Source organism: Molothrus ater, chromosome Z (assembly GCF_012460135.2).
Source record: "Molothrus ater isolate BHLD 08-10-18 breed brown headed cowbird chromosome Z, BPBGC_Mater_1.1, whole genome shotgun sequence".
NCBI lineage: Eukaryota > Metazoa > Chordata > Aves > Passeriformes > Icteridae > Molothrus > Molothrus ater.
In genome coordinates, this window is record NC_050511.2 from 7,319,697 (window position 1) to 7,341,255 (window position 21,559).

The following is a 21,559-nucleotide window of genomic DNA, read 5'->3' on the forward strand; positions in this document are numbered from 1 at the left end:
CCAGATCAAAACCACAGGGAAGGGGTTTTCTCCTGAGACAAATGTAATCTAGCTAAAACAGGGGATCTCCCTTCTCTTTGAGGAAGAGAAGGGAGTGAAGTGAAGTACAGCACTTTTGGGGGTCTCTGATAGTGTTGGAAATTGGTGCTATGATCTGGTTAGAAGTTTTTGTCATGGTTTTGCTCGGTACCCAGCTGAAGCCTCCAAGCAGCACCAGAAAAAGTCATTTTTTGTCACTGACAGGTGGAAAAAAACCCAGATTATCCCTAGACAACTAGTCAAAATTTCTGCTTTGGAGAAAAAATCCCCTTTTCCTACATACACTCCCACCAGTAACCTCCGGGCTTTTCCAGAATTTTGACATAAGCAACGTAAGCCACGAATCCACTCTGCTCAGGTATATTGTGTTTTGACTGTACAAATACTTTTCTCTGCCTTTCTGACTTGGTGGGCTGAGTCCAGGTCACAGGAGACCTCCACAAGGCGGGGTGGGGACCATAAAAACCCCAATTTGCCAAGGTGTCCCTTTGCTTCCAGCCCCTGTGGCCAGCAGAGCGACCAATCATTGGGGGTGCCACAGGGGTGGCGTGCCAGCACCCCAAAACATCGGGACGCATCGGGACGCATCCCATCCTTCCTGGGTGCCCTCCTGAGCCAGTGCCACAGGCTGCCCCACCAGTGACCGCGTGATATTTTTTCCCTGCTCTCTTTGTTCCAGCTGATGCAGCAGCAAGCGGCCATCATGGCCTCGGTGGCGCAGGGCGGGTACCTGAACCCCATGGCCGCCTTCGCCGCGGCCCAGATGCAGCAGATGGCGGCTCTGAACATGAACGGCCTGGCAGCCGCCCCCATGACTCCAACCTCAGGTATGGGCACGGCGGGCTGGAGAGGGCAGAGGGCAGGGAAATTGAGCCAGGTCCCACAGGACGGCTGGCAGGATTTGTTAGCTCTTTGGGATCCTCCTCTGAGCATCAGGCTCTTCTCCCAGGTAACAAGCAGAAGGACCAGAGGAAAGGGTCTCAAGTGGCACCAGGGGAGGTTTGGATTGGATATTAGAAAACGTTTCTTTCCCAAAATGGTTGTCAAACATTGTAACAGACTGCCCAGGGCAGTGAACAAGTGTGTGTCCCTGGAGTTATTTAAAAGGCATGTAGATGTGGAGTTTAGTGACATGGCTTAGTGTCAGGCTTGGCACTGCTGGGTTAGTGGTTGAACTCAATGATCTTAGAGAGAACATTAACTATTCTGTGCTTCTATAACATTTCTCAGTCTAATCCCATACACAACTTCTCTTTAGCTCCAAGAACCCTCCAAATGTCACAAATCATCCCACAGTGACCTACACTGGTTTATTGGGGCATGTATATGTCCAAGAGGTCAATGTTGGTGCTATCACAGTCAGGCTGTCCCACAGACTAGCAAAATAGGGTTGTGGTGAGATGCAATATCATCAACAAGATGAATTTTGCCCTTGGGACACATAAGCATTTCCCCCTATTGTGAAATTGGACAGAAGGCACTCAAGGAAGGCATCTGGTGCTACCTGGAATGAGGGTGTGTAGTGAGAGAGTTTCTGGCTGCAGCAACAGAGACAGGTAGCCAGTGAAGGGCTCCCAGGACCTAGCTAGGCTGCAAAAGGCCCATTCTAGGAGCTGCAGTATGGTTCAGCAGGCAGAAAAATAAGCTGAGACAGGAACAGGGCTGTCTTTCTTGGGGCTTGAAGAACATAATTATTCCCATTTGGGCAGGAACAGGTCAAAGAATCATCAGCTCTGGTAGTCCTGGAATAACATGTGGCCTAACAGCAGGGGGGAAGGGAAGCAGGAAAAGTGGGGCCAAACCTTGAAAGAAGTGAGGATTTGGGAAGCTTTTCAATACACTAGAGTCTGGTAGGGAGGCAGAGGACTCAAAGGCACATCTTGAGAGGACCATTTGTAACAGAATATCACGAGGGAATGGGGAGAGAAGGGAGAGTAAGAAAGACAGATCTCATTCCACAAGACTTTATGGAGACCCAAGGAAAAGCACTTGACTCAAAAATCTTATACTGCACATTTCAAAATATATGTTTACACAATGATAAATGTATAAACAAAAAGTCGATGGAGCTACTGCAAATCCAAATAAAAAAGTGGCTTAATTATATGTGCACCCTTTAAACCCGCTGCTGGCAAGATTATCATATTTGCATTAGCTAGATTTGTTTTGTGTTGGTGGGAGCAGAGAGAACATCAAACAAAGACTGCCTGGAATTCAAATATTGTCAGGGTCTGGAAAGCTGAATCCAGGCAGTAGTGTGCAATGGATCCCCCACAAAAGAGCACAAGCTCTTTTGAATATATATAAGCAAATTCTTGAAAAGAGTGTGTTCTGTGTCATGGCTGTGAGAACACCTGTACAACAGCCAAGTTCTCTGCCCACCAAGTTCTGTGCCATGAAAAACATCCCAGCTCTTTTTTGGTGTAATCATTTCCTCTTCTGCTATGGCCAGTGCCTTTCAGAGTCATAGAATCATGCAATTTAGGTTGTAAAGGGTCTTTAAGATCATCAAGGCTAACCATTAACCCGGCACTGTCAAGCCCAGCACTAAACCATATCCTTCAACACCACATCACTGTGTCTTTAAAACACATCCAGGGATGGCAACTCCTCCATTTCCCTGGGCAGCCTATTCCAGTGTTTGACAGGATGAGGGGACTGTTAAACTCTCACTGTCAGAACAGACGAGAGGAAACTCATGTTTTTTACATGCTTTCTGGATTACCCATGACTGGTCATTATTGAAAATAAGATGCTGGTTTAGATGATCCCCTGATGTCTTTCACGGCAGCTGATTTTGCACTCTCCTAATGACATATTTTCAATCACAGAGCCTATTCACTTTGGCATTATTTCAGATTTACCTTGAATGAGTAGCTTCCTTCATGAAAAACCTCTGTGGTGGGTTGTGGAAATGTCCATTGACAATTATTCCTTAGGAGAAATGTTTAGACTTTGAAATTACTCCTTGTATTACTACAACACTCACAAAGCATGTGATAAGACGCATAGAAAATGTTTCACATAATGTCTGAGCAAGCAAGCCTACAACACTAGCAGCAATTTCTGAGTAGCCAGGAGATATCTGAAGCCTAACATTAATTCTCCTGCTAGCTTTTGTTAGCATTCAGAAAGCCAAATGGAAAATGATCATTCTGCTTCATAGCAGGATTTCTAGTCATTGAAGTATATCTTTTTTCTGCCTTGGAAGGAAAATGAAATATTTCAAAGTTCTCAGAGAAAAAAAAAAAAAAAAACAACCAGGCACTAGGAAAAGTGTTTGGAACATTGAAAAAAAAAAAATAGAAAGGAAGTGTTTTGATCTTCCTGAAGCAAAAGAAAAATTGTGCTAGGAAAAAAGGTTCTGGTAACCCAGAAGTCCTAGAGGCTTTGGAGGCATTTGCTCAGCACAGTGCCTCTGTGCTGGTATCTTCAGCCCTCCTAATACAGCTGGTTTCCTCTGCATCCCACCTCTAGCAGAGTGGATTCCTGGGAATATGACCATAGGTTCATTCATTTCCATGGGACCTAGGGGCTCAGAGTTTTGGATCCAGGTAAATCTAATAGATGAGAGACAGTATCCATCTCACCTGGCTTTAACCATAAAAAACTTAGACATCTCATTTGAACTGCAGTCACTGGAGTGCAATAAGCACTCCCTATGGGTAATTCAGACCAAGAAAATTGTAACGCTGTTTGCTGTCATTTTAACAGTCTTCCATCAAGGGTCAGGTTTATCTCACATAACAGTCCATAATTGTGAGGCAATTAATTTGACATTTCTGAGAGTTTGGTTCAGGTTTTACATTTCTCCCATCACTGCAACAATCTGGGTGAAAAGTGGGTCTGGCAGTGGGTCTGCTACTCTGTTACCTGCAGAGAGCAGCTAGAAATTAAATTTTATTTAGGCTTCCTTCCTTCTTCCTCCTCTCCCTGCCTCCCTCCCTCCCTCCCTCTCTCTCCTTGTTGCAAATCTGCACCTGGTGTGGCTACAGTGAGAGACCTCAAACAAGGGATGAAATCCACAACTGGCATGCACCACCACCATTTGTTTTCCATGGTGGCATTATGCCAGTTTTACTCCAGCTACAGATCTGACCTCTCCAGGGGGGTTCTTTATAAAAAGAAAATTGAAGAATTCCAATAAATATGCCTAAACTTCCTTAGACATGCACAAAATAGCAAGCACAAATCCCTTGCTGCAATTTTAGAAAAAAAAAATTATTTACATTTTCTATGCAAATAAAGGAGAGATCCAGAAAAGCAACTGAAATTTTAAGTAGCCTTTGTGATTTGGAAGCTGATGGCATATGCTAAGAGCATTGCCTTTGGACTTCAGTTGCCACTGCTGGCTCCCTGTACCTCCACAGAGGACATTTTTAAAGGCCAACACCATTTAAATAAGAAAAGGGGAAGCAGCAGCTTGTCTGCTCAGGGTATAAGAAATGAGCTGAAGTACTGCCTTTTTTTTTGGGGGCTACTCAAATCTGAACATATTAAAATATCTCATGCATATCTAGCAGCTTTCTTAAAGTACCAACACAGATTTAAGCAGTGGTTAAATTGTGTTATTGGACCAACCTATGATTGAATGCTGCACTGGTGAAGACAATATGTGCAATTGGTTTAAAAGAGAGATAACTCCAAAAATTGTGCTTTCAATCAGTAGTATACCCAGACACAGAAAGATAATGTTGAAATTAAGATAGTTTCACTTCCCATGCCACCTAGCAAGAGAAAAATATGATGTCAGGCTCATTGAAAACTCATTTTTGGTCCCTGAAATCATCCTGAACATGTTGCAAGAAGAACAGACTGTCCAGTCATTTTACACATACATAGGAGAAAGTCAGTGAGGTAGCAGACAGATTTAATTCTCTTCCCAGAAATTCAAGAATTCTCTACCAGTAGGTGACAAGATCCCACTCAGAACATAAAGACAAATTGGTTGTTCTGAAATAGCAGCATTACAGTCCCCCACAGGATGCATCTGGTAAGAAGGAAAGAAAAGATTCCATGAAAGGAACAAATTTGGTCCAAATTTTGCCCCAGTTCATTGAGAGATATCTGTTAAAACAGTATGAAGTCAAGTTTGGACCAAACAGTAACATTAAAAAATGTATCACTGGCTACCTTTAGGCTACAAATAAACTTGACAAGTCTTTTAAGGATCCCTGGTGCTGAGAAAGTTCAGAATGAGTTTGCACATGAAAGGTGTATTCATGAGAGAGTGCAGACAGAGCAGTCCTGGAAATCAGTACACCCACAGAGCTCCAAAGGGAATCTGATAGAAACTGCTGTAGGAAGATGGGGCTGAGGGTTTTTGGAGGTTTTTCAAGCTCGTCTTGAGTGCTTTCTGAACTGGGGAGCAACTGCAAGCAATCCATTTATTTGCTCAACAGCTTGGGAGCTTTTTCATTTCTCAGGTGTTTGTTTTTGTTTTTTTTTTGCGGGTGGTGGTCACAGCTGTTGTGTCAGCAGTTTTCTCCACAAAGTTGTTGTTCCCAGTACTCACCAGCTCTGCCCTTGTGTCCTCCTCATTTTCAGGTGGAAGCACGCCTCCTGGCATAACTGCACCAGCTGTGCCTAGCATCCCATCTCCAATTGGGGTGAATGGTTTCACTGGCCTCCCGCCGCAGGCTAATGGGCAGCCAGCTGCTGAAGCCGTGTTTGCTAATGGCATTCACCCTTATCCAGGTAAGCCAGACTAATCCTGTGCCCACAGCCTGTTGCCTCAGTCCTAGAGATACTGTCCACACCCACAGGCTTTGCCCAGCAATAAACTGTGGCGCCTGTTCAGAAGGGTTACACCCCGCACCAGCAGGGCTCATTATTGGTATATTGTGTCTTATGCAGCTACAGTGTTAAACGGTTCAATCTGGATGATAAACATCAAGGGCATGTTGGAGGTGGAAAAACTGTGTACTGAATATTTGAGTGCTCATCTGCTGGATAGCATGTCTGGTGAATACATTCAGGACAACCAGCATGTTTTTCTTCAGCTGAAAATTGACCTGATTCCCGAGCAGTTCGTGCTGGCAGGTCCCCTGCAGGACTCCCAAGGGTCTTGCTTCTGGTCAGCCTTGAAGGAGCTGTGCTAAGCCTGTTTGCACCCAGCACTGGTATCTCCTGCTGGAATTCCCCCACAGCCAGATGGCTCTGGGAGGATGATGCAAAGGGTCCACGTGCCCCAGACCCAAGTGGCTTCCTGTGTGCAGGGAGCAGGTGTTGATCTCCAAAATGCCCACTGCACAAAAATCCTGCTGCCTTACCAGGCCTGGGGAGTGAAGCTGCATTAATATAGCCTCTGAATGGACTCGGGCTCACCCTTTGGTGGCACACTGCAGGAGAACTGCTGCTGGGATTCACACTGTGCCTAGCTCAAAGACGCCAGCACTACAGAAGTGGTTTCGCAAGCACTGGCAGTCAGAGATGGATGAGGGAGGTTAAAGGATCCATACCTGCCCCTATACCTGTATTTACAAATATACATACAGTCTAAATCTGTAATTACCAATTACCATTCCTTAATGTGCACCTACATTTTTTCAGCATCCTCAAGACTTGAGATACCTCTCTCCTCCAGTACACTTCCTCTAGAAAGTAATTTTATACCATTTCTGTACACATACTAATGGTAACAATCATAGCAATAAAAAATCCAAGTAAATGTTACTAATTGATCCTAATCACCAGCTGGCAAAGGAATATTTTACCCTGGGGAACTGATAGATTGATCTAGTCTGTTAGGAAATCAAATACTGAATTCAATATTCCAGCCAAAAAGCCCCAAAAACTCTAAGAAAAAATAATTCTTTCAATCTTAGCCAGTCCTGAAAACTCAGAAGATTCATCATCATAGGGAAATTTATGAGCTACAAGGAAAAATACCATATAGTATAGAAATACCAAAGTCTTACCTAGGTATTGACAAATTATTATCCTACTCCCAACAAACACTTTGCAAACATGGACTCTGAGTTCACCTCTAAGCAGAATTAAAATCAAGGGACTTACTGTACTCAAAATTAGGCATGTATATATGTGTTGTAGCAGTGTAAGGACAGGGGAGATTTTGGAGTCATCAGAAGACTGCAGAGAGCCCTTAGTGTGTTCAGTGAGTTCAACCACAACACTGAGAAAGCATTCTGTCTTTAAGGTTATATAAACATGGCCATCTGTTCTTCTGTCCATTTATTTCAGTTTGCCTGTTTGCCAGTCAATCATTTCTCTGTTTATTCATCCACTTCTATGTATGTCTGTCCTTTTTTTCTGGTTTATTCAGATCCTTTTAACCAATTTCGATGAGCCATTACTGTGGGTACAGAGAAAATATGTTCTTTCTAGGCGAATCTTAATGACTTGAGCTTTTCTTACTATTCCCAACTACCCCTATAATTAAAGAATGCATTAATTATGTTAGGCATTCCATCCATGGTTATATAAAAGCCAATGGCCTTAATCTGATTCTCTCTGAGTTTCAGAGAGCCTTGCTCAGGCAGCAGTTCCCAGTAAGTCCCTGCACAAACCCCAAGAGGCTGACACACAGAAAGGTGACAATCATCCTGCCCCTCTTTGCTGCAGGCAGAGAGACTCCCTTCTGCCAGTAGAGCCGACATCCAAACAGTCTGAGCTGTGTAAAGTTTGGATTTATCTCAGGGTAATTTCAGCAATATATTTGCCTTTCTCATTGCTCAGCTTCCCCATAATGTGGTGACACCTTAAGTTATACCAGAGGTGTAAAGGGAACAGTGCCAGGTCAAACACCCACCTCTCATTATGCTTTTGTCTGTCCCTGAAATGCTGAAAGCAAGTCCACATAGCTCACATCACGTTTGCTCCATCTAATTGTGTTCCTTCTCATGAGCATTTATGCACTCTCCAAACCTCCCCTCCTTGCCACAGGCTTTATTCAGTCCTGGAGCTTAGCAGCATGAAAAATAAAAGGATTAGACATTTATATGGGTAATGAGAACATCCACAGCCATATTAGACTGGATAAAAATGTAGATAGGACACAAAACTTCATGTTTTATGATACAAGCCAGCCACTAATTGCTTGGGGTTAGAAAGAAATTTTCATCACTGGGCAGCTTGTTCCATCATTATGGGATTTTTCTCACTCTCCTCTATTGCATCTCTTACTGCCCTGTGGTTCTGCATGGCTCTGTCACTAAATGCAAGGGTAGAAATAAAATATTACAGCTGAACAGGCAATTGCACTAACACTATAGAGAAGGGAACATCATGACAGTCCCCATCCAAAGCCAGCATCTTCCAAACAGCTTTCTTTTATGGTGTATCTCTCATTCTGAAAGTGGCTAAGACTGCTGCTGTATTATGTACATAATCATAGTCTTGCTATGATTATGACTTGCCATATATTGCTTAAATCCTGAATATTGCTTCCAGATACTCCTTCATACTCCACAAAAAAAACCCCTTAAATGTGGGTTCACACCATTACAGCCTGTAGCAGAATATTCTTTGTTGCCTGAAAATAGCAAAACAGGACAATGAATGTCTCTAGAGGCATGGCATCCATATCACTCAGACCCTAATAAATTCCATTAATTGTGCAGTTTGTCTACATGTTCACCTTTCTGACCAGCTGTATTATTTTTGATGCTGCATCCAAAGGACTCCAGAATACCAGTCTTTATAAAAACAAGTCCATATAACGTAATTGTATTTAGTCTGTAATTCCACTCTTTTTTTCTTCTGTCTTCCCCTGTGCTCTTTTTCCAAGATTCCCTTTGACTGGAGAAGGGATGTACATGGTGTCATTTCAGTCAGATCGTCAAACCATCCATACCCTTGTGGCAAATGGATCAATACTTTGAACACCCCTACTCGCCAGGGCTTTGATCACAGCCCCTGTCCCTGCAGGAATTAGCTTTCTCTGTTAATCTGGTCAGGCTATGGATCCATGCAGTGGCACTAAAAAACCATTCCTAGCAGTCATAACCTTTGCAAGCCAGGGTCTCACCTTCTCCAAGATGAGGCAGTACATAATGCCTTAGTGCACTTTTTGCCACAGAGTGAATAACAAGGCAATAAGTATTCCCCCTTCCACTAGTCTGAGCCCCTTTGGAGATTTGACCTTTTTGTGTATTAATTCCTGCCCTTTAATCTTTCAGTTTGCAGAGCTATTGAACGTGGCAATGTGTCACAATATATACTGGGGACAAAGAGCATAATCTGCTGTGCCATGATCTTGTGAGTCACTTTGCAGCAACACAAGAGCGTTTGCCATTTCCACATTAGTCACAGTAGCAGGGATTGCACTCTTCTGCCAAAGCTTCTTAGCCACCCAGAGCCTCTCTTGTAACCATGTGTGATGTACAGTAACAGTAGACACCATCTGCACTGGCCTCTGCTGTGTCTCACATCATCAGAATTCCACTCTCTGCTAACAGGTCCTGCCCTGCCCAATTGCATTGTGAGGGACCAGACAAAATTCTCACTCCAAAGATAAAGCCTCTTTGGTAAGAGAAAGGGGACATAGAGATGAGAAAATCGTGAGACCAAAGGGTACCAAGCAAGAACGAGAAGGGACTGGCTGTCAAAGAATCAGTGAAATGAGAAAACTGGAAGAAGGAACAAAGCAGAGCTCCCAGAAAATTAAAGGCTGCTCCACAATCTTCTGTCCAGTGCCCAGAAAGAAGTGGAGATACATTACATAGCATCTCACACCCCCTTACTGCTCCTGGGCCAAAGGATGTGCAACTTGACCAGAGCCAGGGATGGCCCAGCAGTTTGGCAGCTCTGTGGAGCCTTAGACAGGGAATGCTTTAATGAGTGCTGAGTTCTTCAGCTTCCTCACAAGGGGAAGCAGAGGGGCAGGCACTGATCTCCTCCCTGGTGACCAATAACAGAACCTGGGGGGATGGTCTCAATTTGTGTCAGAGGAGAATAAATTTGAATATCAGCAAAAGGTTCTTCACCCAGAGGATGGCTGGGCACTGGCACAGGCTCCCTTAGAATATAGTCCTAGCACCAAGCCTGACAAGTTCAAGAAGCTTTTGGACAATGCTCTCAGGCACATGGTTTAACTCTTGGGGATCCCCTGTGCAGGATTTTGATGATCCTTATGGATCCCTTCCTAATCAGGATATTCTATGATTCTGATTAAGTGCATTTGGTCTGGAATTAGGTTGCTGAGTTAAAGAAAGCTAAGTCCCCTCCATTCTTTGTAATCCATTAAAAGTGTGTCACCTCATTCATTATTTTCAGGCACACAGTGGTTTTGTTTCTGACTGCTCGCCACTTCCAGGTCCATCTTTCCACTCTGCAGAGCCAGCAAAAGTTTCTCCACCACCACCACTCCCCTTTAGCACACAGTACATCTGGGCTAGCAAGACAGCAATCTTCACACCCTTTTCAGGGTCCAGCCCTCTCCAGTGAGGACCAGCTGTCAGTACAAAAAGGCAGCCAAACTTTTGTGCCCACATTTTTCCAAGTCACCACTGAGACAGGCAGTAAAGGTCTGCCTCACAGGGGAATTCCTGCTCCGTAGCAACTCATGACTTTGTAACTGAACCAAGACCATCCATTCATTTTCCTTGGTTCAACAAAGAGGTATCAGGAACCAATTTCACCCACCACCTGCAGAGACAGCATTCAGACTCCATCTGCATTTATTATCATTACCCAAGTTAATTTTGCAGCTTGTTATTGAACAGTACTGCTGATAGACAGGCTGCTGCTCCAGAGCAGTGAGTCCAGGGCCAGTCCTGACCACGCCAGGCACCATCCAGAGGCTCTGGGCAAGAGCAGGGCTTCACTAGTGCAGGGAGAGGAAAGAACTGGCTTCCCACAACCCAGTGTCTGCCCTGATATTTCAGGCCTGAAAGGTGTTAGACAAGAAGAGTTTAGAGAGGAGGTGAATCAGGAGAAGAGAAAAAGAGTGACCTGCCTGCACCTTTAGAAGGTCCAGGATGAAAACCAAACCCCACAGCATTTTGTCCAGACATACACTGTGGCCTAGAAAGGTGCCTGGCTCAGCTACTCTGAGGCAAAGTTCCTCACTACAGGAAATTTCTGGCTCTGTATTGTTTGTCCACCCTAAATCTCCAGGTGAGAGCTTTCCTGTTCATATTTTGTATCAGCAGTTCCAAAACTGCAACAGTGAGCACCTGAGACATCATTATGACTAGGAAGCATTTATTTGACCCATTTGTAACAATCTGCCATGTGCCATAAACCACGCTTTACTGGTAAAATAAACAAGTGAAGGAATGCACTCATTAAAAATATAATAACAAGTTGCCATCTTCAATTGTAGTCTAAACCACTTTAATGATGCCATGTACTTCCAATGACCGTGCTGCAGCTGTAATGAATGAGGTTGTTTAAGGCAGTTGTGTGAGCCTTCCCAGAGCAAAAGTGTTTCCTCCTCTGATCTGGAAGAAGGTGCCAACACAAATCAGACTCCATGCTGATGTCTTCAGTAGCATCTGTGTGAGTAATAAATCTCAAGACCTTGAGATTTATTTTTAAAACTGACTTAAACTAAGCCCCAAAACAAGGACTTAAGGGCACCTTAAGAGCTTTTAAAACCCGACCCTGACTTATGTGATCATGTGGCCTTTGGCAAAGAGAGGGAAGTCTGGTCCTGGCTTTGCTGTTGAGTGTTTGTCACCTTGACTAGCCATGTCCACCTGTCTGCCTTTTTGAGTCACCTGTGTCTTTCTTGCTTTGCTATCTGGAAGCTCTTCATTGCCAGACATGTCTCCTATCATGTTTTCACTCAGCATCTGTCTCAGAAGGAATATCTGATTAGGGCTGGGGCTTGGAGGTGAGACTATTAAGAAAATAATAAAGATAACCCTGGTTTCCATGACTGAAGTATATGAATTTTATAGAAGGTCCATGTGCTGTCCCAAACAACCACATATAATAGCTGGGGATGCCACCAAAAGGACTTTTTCCTACTAACAGGGTGCAGCAGAGGGTACAAAACCCCTGGATTTCTGGGCTCTTTTGATGTGTAGGGGAAGAGACAGAGAGACAGCATGTCTTTAACTGAGTGGTGTCCACCCCTAAATGGCAAAACGAGACTATAAAACACCAGATCAGCCTCTGTTTTCTGCCAGATCAGCACATTCTTTCTGTTATTGCAGTTATTGTTGTGTCTGAATACCTAATTAATTACAACAGTAAGCGCTGGCTTCTTTAATCACAGCATCAGCTGTCCTAATCAATCTTAATAATATGGAATCTGTACTATGGCACCCATGAATTTTAATCTACATAAATTTCTTAAGACCTCTCGCAAGCTTGTTGTACGAAATGATATAATTATGGATATAGATTAGGGCTGTAGAGAGTGATTTAAATTGGATTTAAGGAGAAGGTGAATAGAGCCCTCCCACTCAGTTATTTATTTATTTTAATCCTGGCCTTCACATAGATTTTTTTTTCCTATCATTATGTTATTACCCCCCCATACTGACTGAACAGCACTGCCTCTCTTTGATTGCCCTCCTCCCCCATCCACCTTCCCAAAGGGGATCGTGGCCAAGCTGCAGCTCCTGAGAGAAGTGTAGAACACCCCCAGGATAGTGAGAGGAATTAATAGGTGGGGCAGAGCACAAAGCTGAGGACCCAGCTCACAACATGCTGTTCCAGACCTATAAAAGGAGTATCTGTGCAAAATAGAGTGAAATAGATGGAACTGAGCATGTCAGTCATGGAATGCACAAATCATCAGAAGCAAGGAATGAAGAGAATATCACACAGGAGTAAGATCACTCCTTCAACCTAAGAGAAATCACAAAGCATCTTAGGAGCCAAAAATGCACCAGGCTCTGCTTTTGTCTTTCAGAAGCACTGGACTCATCTGGTTTCAGAAAGCAGACTACTTTGGCTCTCTCTTACCTGAGCTGGGGCAAGGAGGCTGTCCCATAGTCCACTGAGGGCATTTGAAGGCCTCTTTTGCTGGCTCAGGCTGTAACTATCATCCTTTTTCCTCACCAGCCCACTCATTTCTATGCAGATCCTCCTGATTTACACCCCTGAATACCACAGAGGACTCCAGCCCTCTGTCCCCTACAACCAATTTCACTTGGGGCACCCATATAGCAGCTTGTCTTGGACAGACTCTGGAGTCAGGCTACTGACACCTCAGGAAGGATTCTTTATCGAATAACACTTCAACCAATTTTATTTATTTTTAACAGTGTGCTTCATTCTTCCACCTCCATCCATTCATTCTCTGACAAAAGCTAAATGTCAGGCCCAACACTAACTGAAAGCCCCTTTAAAAAGTAGGATTTCAATCTAGAGATATATCAGGAGTAAGAAAGTTTCCTGGTATTAATTTTAAAGCACTTGTATTTCATGCTGACTTGGGAAATCATCCTCAGTTTTTGGCATCAGGCAGAGGATTTGGAAAGTGACATTAACGGATCTACTTTCTTTGAAGGACTTGGGAGTTATTTCTTGACTTCTGCCTAATGAATAAGTGCTGCCTTTGTTAAATTTATATTTATGGCCATATAGTAGGTCATTGGCTTGTTTTATGTCTCCAGGTTTATGGAAGGTTATCTGCCATGGTCACCTTGTGGCATCTTGGCCAGGACTGTCTTGCAAAGAGACAATTGTATCTGAGCAGGATTTTTCCCATGGAGATATGGAAATGATCAAATTAATATAGAGGAGATGTCCAGGGATAAGGCTCTTGCCCTGAGCTGCCAAATGAAGTTACTATTAGCATCTGTTTTCATGGTACACCTTTACTTTGCCCTGGCAAGGCCAGATCCTCAGCTCCTGGAAAGCAGCAAGGCCACAAGGACAGCAGTGGGGCTGATGTGATTGATAATTCTCCTGTGGCCTCTCAGGAGCCTCTCTGCTTTTTTTTTTTTCCCTCCACCAGCTGATCCTCAGCATTTACATTGCAGCACCTTTAATCTCAGAAATGTCTGTGTGTTGGACATGACACCTCCATGAGCCTGGCCACAAGGAAATCTGTTTCAGATGTTCTCCCTAGGCACATTTGCACAGAGTCAGCACATCCAAGGTCTTTGGATGATGATACAACTTACAGACATACTGGTGCTGGTCCAAAAGCTGCTGTGAGGTGCTCTGTGATATCCATGTCTCTCATCTATGTCTCTTATCAGCCCTTATACACCTACTTACCTTGTGTGCCCCTGAGGGCTTGCACCCTGGCACAGACAGCACACAGAGCAGCTGAGGTGTTTTCCCAGCCCTGTATGTTTGTGTTCAACCAATATTTTCAGTATCAAAGAAGACTGGTAAGCTGGATGGGGAAAAAGGGTGACAGAGGCAGGTTAACTCTCCCACTAATGATCTATGTGAAGGCCACCCCATGAAGTTATGTGTCCTTTATGGAGGAGCAGAGCAACCCCACCTGATGGTCTCCTTGTGCTGAGATACAGAAAATACTCATAACTCCCAATCACTTTGAATTTTAGCAAGTGGTGCGCTACAGCCACACCTAACCCCTGTGGTTGGTCGACTCTGAATTGTGAACCCCTCATTTAACTGAGCCCTCGATGAACTCCTCATAGGTCATTCATATGTAAGAGGGCTGTCACTTTACAGAACACAGCATGGCCACAACTTCCTCAAATGTCTAATCTGTGTCTTGAGATGCCTGGATCAATGCCAGCTGTTGGCTTCATCCATGCTACAGCTGGGACTCATGTGGCAGGGTGAGCAGCAGCATGAAGATGTGCTCACGGCTGCCCAGGATGCCTTGGCTTCCTGCGAGGGTGTCCAGCCAGCCCTGGAGTCTGTGTCCCTGCCTCTTCATGGGCCAGCACAGATATGTCCACTAAGCTGAAGTCACACCTTCATTTGCTGAGTAAACACAGTCTGCAAGCTAAGGAAGGAGAGTCCTTCAGTAAGAGAAGTCATCACTTTAAGAGGTGCCAAGTTAAATTCCTGCTGGTTGCGACTCACCACAACTTTGGCTCTTCCCAAATGGCCAAGGCAGGGTATGAGACTACAAAAAAACAGAGCCATAAGCCTGGAGCTGCTGCCCCCACAGAGGTGCTTTCAACTCTCCTTTCAAGAGCATCCAGGGATGGTTGGGTCAGTCAGGGCCTGGTGTGTTAGAACAGACACTTAGATATTCTTTTCCCATGAGGAAGAGATTCCCAGGTTGGAGCAAAGCTAACTGTAACCTTCCCACTGGCTTGCATGTGCTGTAAGCCAAGAGGATACCCCATGCATGACCTAGGTCACAAGGCAGCCTGTGAGAAACACTCAGTTGGATATTACCCTTGGTGGCAAGTCATAAATACTTGGGAAAATAATGAACTCTGAAAGCTTTAGTGTGGAAGGCAGAAAGGCTGCATTTCATGGCCTGTTATCCCAAACACTTTAAATAAATTATTTACCCAGCTCTAATAGTTAACCTTAAAGGCTGGGGATTCTAATCATATATTTCCTAAGCAGTGTACCTTAGTTCTGATGGCCAGTGTGGCTCCAAAGGCAGGTGAGATATCCACAGGTGGGATAAGCAGAGCAGCTCTGCAGTGAGACAGATGGCCATGTCCAGGAGATAGACTCAGCTATAGCTGGGAGGTCAGGAAGCTCCCACACGTACCCAGATAAGGCAAGGAATAAAGGAAAGGGCCACAGGACAGGTCCTTCTTAGTGAGCTCTCCTGTGTCAGTGAAGTGCCAGCCATTGCTAATTACCAGCAGGTCAGGGGGCAGAACAATCATGTCCAAATCAGCCTCACCTGGGGAGGAAGGAAATACTGTAAATGCATTTCCTGAGGAGCAGAGACAATTTCCTCTTCTGTGCAATGAAAGGAGCACAGCTGCTTTTGGGGCAGAGATGGCGGATCCTCTCCTTCACTGCAGTCTGTAAAACCATAGTTAAAAAAGATTTGCTTCTCTCACCAAAGGTTCCCTCACCTTTCTCAGGAGATATCTTCTACCTGACAGGACTTGAAGGGTCTAAGTTATTATGATCCATTCTCCTAAAGGGGTGAGGGAACTGATGTATTACTCAAGTTTTCATAGCTGTTCAGTTTTCTTGTGGAGCAATATGATCAATATTCTGTTTTTTGAGGAAAACAGTTTTAAGTAGAGGTTAAGAAGAATAGACTTAGTTGGTTTCTTCTTCAAGAAGAAAGTAGTAATTTAAAAAATAAAAAAAAACAAAAAAACCAAAACAAACAAACAAACAAAAAACCAAAACAAAAAACCAAACAAAAACAAAAACAAAAAAAACCAACAACAAAAACAAAAAACCCCTATTTTCCAAACATTACCTCCATTATTTTCCTGGAACAATTACCCTTTAAAAATGTAGTGTAGAATCTCTAGTCTGCCTGCCACTGACCTCCCACAGGTTTTAATGTATTCTCCTCACACTGTTTTGCAAAAACTGAAAATCCTTACAGTAAGACAGTGCTTTCCCATTTCACATACAAATATATTGAGGGACTTGCCAAAAGCCATCTAGGAAACCATTCCAAGCTAGGACTGCAATCCTACCTATTTCTTCCTATGACTACCCCAGCTTCAAATTCCACATGATCCAGTCATATCTATAATGAACAGGAGCTTCCAAGCCTTAGCCAGCTGATTGGGTTTGCCACCTCAAATTTTGGTCGTTTCACCATTCCTCCTTGTATTTTGGGAGAAAAGTGTAAGACCTTGCAAGTTTCCATCATGACCAATGGTGATCTTTAAAGTTAAGTTTCAAGCTGGTATTTCTATTTGTAAGAAAACACTTTATCCGTGTTCCTTGGGTATGTAATACTCACGTATGACAACCTCCCCCACACTTTGCCATACAGTCAGTGTCTTTCCTTGGATAGGTGTATGGCACCAGATTTCCTTCCAAGAGGCCCCCACCTTTGCATCCTCCAAGCCTTGCCTCCAGCCACACCTCTGTGCGGGTAAGAAGGAATAAAGGTGGGATGGATGTGGGAAAGTGGCAGTTCCCTAAGGGATCATCCTACGAGGAATAGGTTGGAGGGACTGCATAAATGTAGAACTGTGCAGTCCCAATAAATACAAATTAAAGTCATTAGAAGAATTGAAGTATTAGGGCCAAGGTGACATTTGGACTGGAGGTTTAGCCAAGCTTTGCTTTATATTTTTTATTGATGCAGATAAAGAAAGAGCTTATCCAACACGTTTCTCTTTTTTCTCCCTATCAACCAAAGGAGAAAAAGAAAAAAAATTTCTTGACTAGCTTTGGTTGTATTTGAGTAATACTTCAAAGTTTCACAAAAATAAACAGTTTTAGTGGGGAGGAATGCACACTTGTAAAGAGAGAAAATACACTTTGAAGCCAGCAAGAGACTGCATGCCTTATGCAGCGATTCACAGCATCCTCCCTGGAGCAGACAAGTGGTGTCCCCCTCCTCTCCATGCAGCTTCTTCTCTCTCACTGGGGGCTGCCTGGCAGCAACACAGTCCTTCGAAGGGATGTGGGGATGACAGGAGCCATTGCTTTGTTCTCTTCTCCTTCCTCCTGCTATGCCCCTGTTGTTTTCTGCTCTGATTGAAAGTTTCATGTGACTGTAGCTGTCACTGAGATCTGAGTTTGCACAGCACCTAGCACAGTGTTAGTCCTGGCTTAAGATGAGGGTTCTTTGGGGTTGATTAGTGCCAAAAATCTGCATGATCAGTGCAGATCCATAATTTAAGCTTAGGAAATGAGGAGAGAGGTTTATTTGTCCTCTGCTCCATCGTCTTAAAGGGTGATGGCTGGGGGACAGAAACCTCTTAGCCATCCTGGGGGGTTCTCTGCATTCCTGTCCATAGTGCAAGTGAGCTGCTCCTCTTCCACCCTCAGCCCCTGGGTATGTCTGTTTCATAACACATATTGATGATAAAAGATAAGGGGAGAGTGCCTATCATGTTTTAACCCCTTAATTCCTTGTCTCTCTTGTGTCTCCACAGCACAGAGCCCCACTGCAGCAGACCCCTTGCAGCAAGCCTACGCTGGAGTGCAGCAGTACGCAGGTCGTTAGTATTAACACTTTCTCCCAATAAACCTTTCTCTTCTCTTAAGCCATTACCCTCTGAACACACCTCAGGGGGCTGAGGGAAGGGAGGTTTTACGGATTCAAGGACAAGCTGGGGGCCACAGACTCCCTGATTCAATTTGCACCAACATCAAGACATCCAGGGTTCTCTCTCCCAAAGCAGGCAACCTCCTACCTTTCCCATGGGAAGGCTCCCACTGACCTGCACCCCAGTGAAGCTTCACCTGTAGAACTGAGTCTGGTCTGCCTTAGCACAGTGCACAAGGGCAAAATCAGGCCACTGCTTTGGAGGCTGCTTTCTAAACCAGGTCTCCTGAGTGCTGCAGCAAGGAGGGAAGATGGGCAGCCAGACCCTGCAGAGCCCCTGCTGCTGGCGCCTGGCAGGACATGGAATGCCTGCACACACCCGCTTTTTTAGGGTGTGTCTGCTGGTCGTGCCCCACTCAGTCAGTCTGAGCCTTGCTCAGGAGCTACCCAGACATCCTCCTGCTTCCCAGCAGATTTCAGCACAGCTCCCTGTGGCTCAGCCTCCTCTCGAGCTGCCCTGTGTGCTGAGCAGCTCCTTTGCAGTTGATGGACTGACACCAGCCAAAGTGACCTGGTGCAGACCACGACCCTGCCATGTTCAGCCTCTCCTCACGAGGTGTCCATGGCCAGCGTTGCGAGGAAGCTGCCACCCCAAAGTCATTATTTCCTGTGGTAACTGGAGCAATCATGGGTTCCTGCTGAGGAATGGCTATTATCTCGTGTCAGCGCTGTATCTGGAAACTTAATTTAATTCTCCATGTAGAGCTTCATTTGCCGGTGTTTTAGTTATTGTCATTTATTGCTTGTGAGGTTTGATAGATGGGAAGCAACTCAACCCTTTGAGCTGTTAATTAACCCCTCTGCACACACATGGCCCCTATCCTCTTCTCTCTGGTCTTGCAGGCGACCCATACTCTGTATTTTTAGCAGCAAGGCACATCATCTACCATCTGTGGTAGTGAATGGCTCCCCTTGTTTGCTTGGTGGGGGAGCTGAGATGGGGAAAATTGTTTAATTGCTGCTCACTGTTTCCACTGTGTTTGTGTGAGGGAGAGGAAGTCTCTATGGACATGAAAGAAAATGTGTATCTGAGAGTGTGTGTGCAACTGTGCCTATACAGCCTGTGGGCACATGAAGGGGAAAACACACGTGTGAGCTGGTTTTGTGAGCAGGGGAGTTAATCAGAGTGCCATAGGTGAGGTGGGGAAAGGTGTGCGTGTGCTCTGCACGCAGCTGTCAGCGTGGGCAGCTCTGCTCTGAGCTCATGAGTGGATGTGTTCCTGTCACCAGGTGGAATGGTTGGACATCTCTGCTGGGAGTGGTCTCAGCAGAGCCCCCCCGTTTACACTGCATGGCTGCCCTGGGTGCCACTGCTGATGGAGCTGGAGGGAGGCAGGCAGGGAGGGAGGGAGGGAACTTCGGGCCCTGTGGCACCTCCTGGAGCACAACCATGGCTCTTACACCACACCTCAGGCTGCACGAGATGGCCCTTCACAGAGCCAAAACACAGGGGCAAAGCCCACGTCTGGCGTGGTGTGTGTGGTGGTTTGGAGTGAAAGCTCCTTGCTTCCCAGCACTGAAATCTGTCCTTTCTTTTTTTCCCTTTCTCTCCCCTTTAGCTGCTTATCCTGCTGCTTATGGCCAGATTAGCCAAGCGTTCCCACAGCCACCTCCCATGATCCCACAGCAACAGAGAGAAGGTGAGCAAAAGTGATGTCCTCCTCTGTGACCCCAGCATGATATCCCCATCTCGTTGGTTCCCCTCCTCATGCACCTAGAGCGCCCATTAAACACCCAATTGCTTTGAATGCCTGGTCCACTGAGTTTTTCTCCATTTCCATATGTGGCATGGTGTCACTGTCACCAACAGTACTGTGGTGGGCTGCCCATGTGGGGAACTGCTGATGAGATCTCTTCAGTCCCCTGGGAGGAAAGCATGCTGGTGTGCATGGGACATGGAAAGACCAGCTAGCAACATAGCCATGAACACCCAGTGAGGTCCTCTGTTTGAGACAAGCAACAAGAATGCAGATAAAAATGCAATTGTATTGGAATAAAGAGCTTTATGGGGCACAAAGCACGAGGGGCCCTTCATAAAAGGCAGTAACATCATTTCAGACACCTGCTGTTTGGAGAACAAGGACTTGCTATTTAGAGTAGCTGATCTAGTCCTTTCAGCCTTTCAGCCTCCACTGATAATCTGGAAACATCAGTCACACCTTGCAGAGCACAATCCCTATATCAGGATGAGAACAAACTTGTAGTTAAAGTTCCTATTTCTTTGCAATGACTGTGAGAGTTGCCTGGGTAATCTACTCTACAGGACTGGATGGCTTCACGGAAGACATGAAGAGTAAGGAGAGGTGAATCTACCATTTTTGCATGTAAATGCCTTGGGAGAAAACTGTGCCATGTAATATTTCCTTTACAGTCAGTGGGGAGCAGTGGAATCCTCAGAGGCAACCCACTTGGGTGGTTCCATTCCAGTTGTCCTCCAAGGAGAACTGCTCCTTTTTGTCAAGAAGGAGGGGTATGCTTGCCTGAGTGAGACATTAAAGTCAGGTGCTCCAGCTTAGCAACTCTCATTTTAAATAGTTACATTTTAAATTTTATCCTCTATTAGATCACTAATTCAGACATATTCTATATTATATGTGTTATTATATGTATGTAATTACATTTAATATTTTAATACAGTGTAAGAGTCAAAATGAAATTAATCTAGATTACACCATCAGACTAAAACATTCTGATGATCTAAAACTACTTTGGGGTAGAAATCTCATTTTGTAAGAAAATTAGAAATGTCGTCATTTCCATCTAATTTGGAATTAATTTTTTTCCTATGTCAGAATTTCCTGGGGAACACAACTTCCAGCTCCTGATTAGCTCTAGTACATGTCCCTGCTGTGAGAACAGATGCACAGACCTATCGTATCATTACAGAGATGTTTCCCCCATGCTGAAGGACTTTGCTTTTTATTACTTACTGGGGCTAGATTAAGCACAGGACAAAATGGCGAGCAGATCCTTGCTCAGCACAGCACTGTGCCAGGAACAACCAGAAGCAGGGGGAAGCTGTGGCGCACGCCTTGAAGACCCTCTGCCTGTAGACCCCTGTGTTCACAAGGCATGGTGTGTCTCTGTGGGTTAGGAGTGAGTGTCACCCAGTGGACAAGCTGTCTCATAACTCTGCTCCTTCCTATAAGCAGCTGGCATTGAGAATGAGGACGGCTGGGGGACAGCCACATGAGATGAACCACCAGTCCAGTGCAGGTTGCCATTCCCAGTGTTCCTCATTTTCCTGCAGTGCTGAGAGGCTGTGTCTTTCTCTGCTTCTTGGTAGAGGAATATTCAGTAAAGCACAGCACTCCCCTTTAGCAGAGAGTCAAGACCTTTAAGCATCTCTAACCTTTAGCAGGAAAACACGGCGAGAGGGAACTCAATAATAACAATAATGCTCAGTGCTGAGAGGAGTATTTTAGGTTTGCAAGGATGTGCACAAAC

At 44.8% G+C, this 21,559-nt stretch overlaps 1 protein-coding gene across 16 annotated transcripts in view; it reads left to right on the top strand.

Annotated features, from left to right (window-relative positions):
- Positions 1-21,559, top strand: part of CELF4 (CUGBP Elav-like family member 4) — a 712,154-nt gene that overhangs the window by 626,399 nt on the left and 64,196 nt on the right. For 7 of the 16 annotated variants that reach the window (XR_004982016.2, XR_004982017.2, XM_036402638.2 and 4 more), the window contains exons 7-11: positions 719-866; positions 5,587-5,736; positions 16,847-16,927; positions 17,940-18,005; positions 19,672-19,752. Coding sequence is in view for 14 of the 16 variants with exons in the window: in XM_036402638.2 (XP_036258531.1) it covers positions 719-866; positions 5,587-5,736; positions 16,847-16,927; positions 17,940-18,005; positions 19,672-19,752 (526 nt within the window). In the remaining 2 variants the exon portion in view is untranslated. The remainder of the gene's footprint in view (positions 1-718; positions 867-5,586; positions 5,737-16,846; positions 16,928-17,939; positions 18,006-19,671; positions 19,753-21,559) is intronic. The other 9 variants (XM_036402646.2, XM_036402647.2, XM_036402642.2 and 6 more) reach the window with 3 other exon arrangements.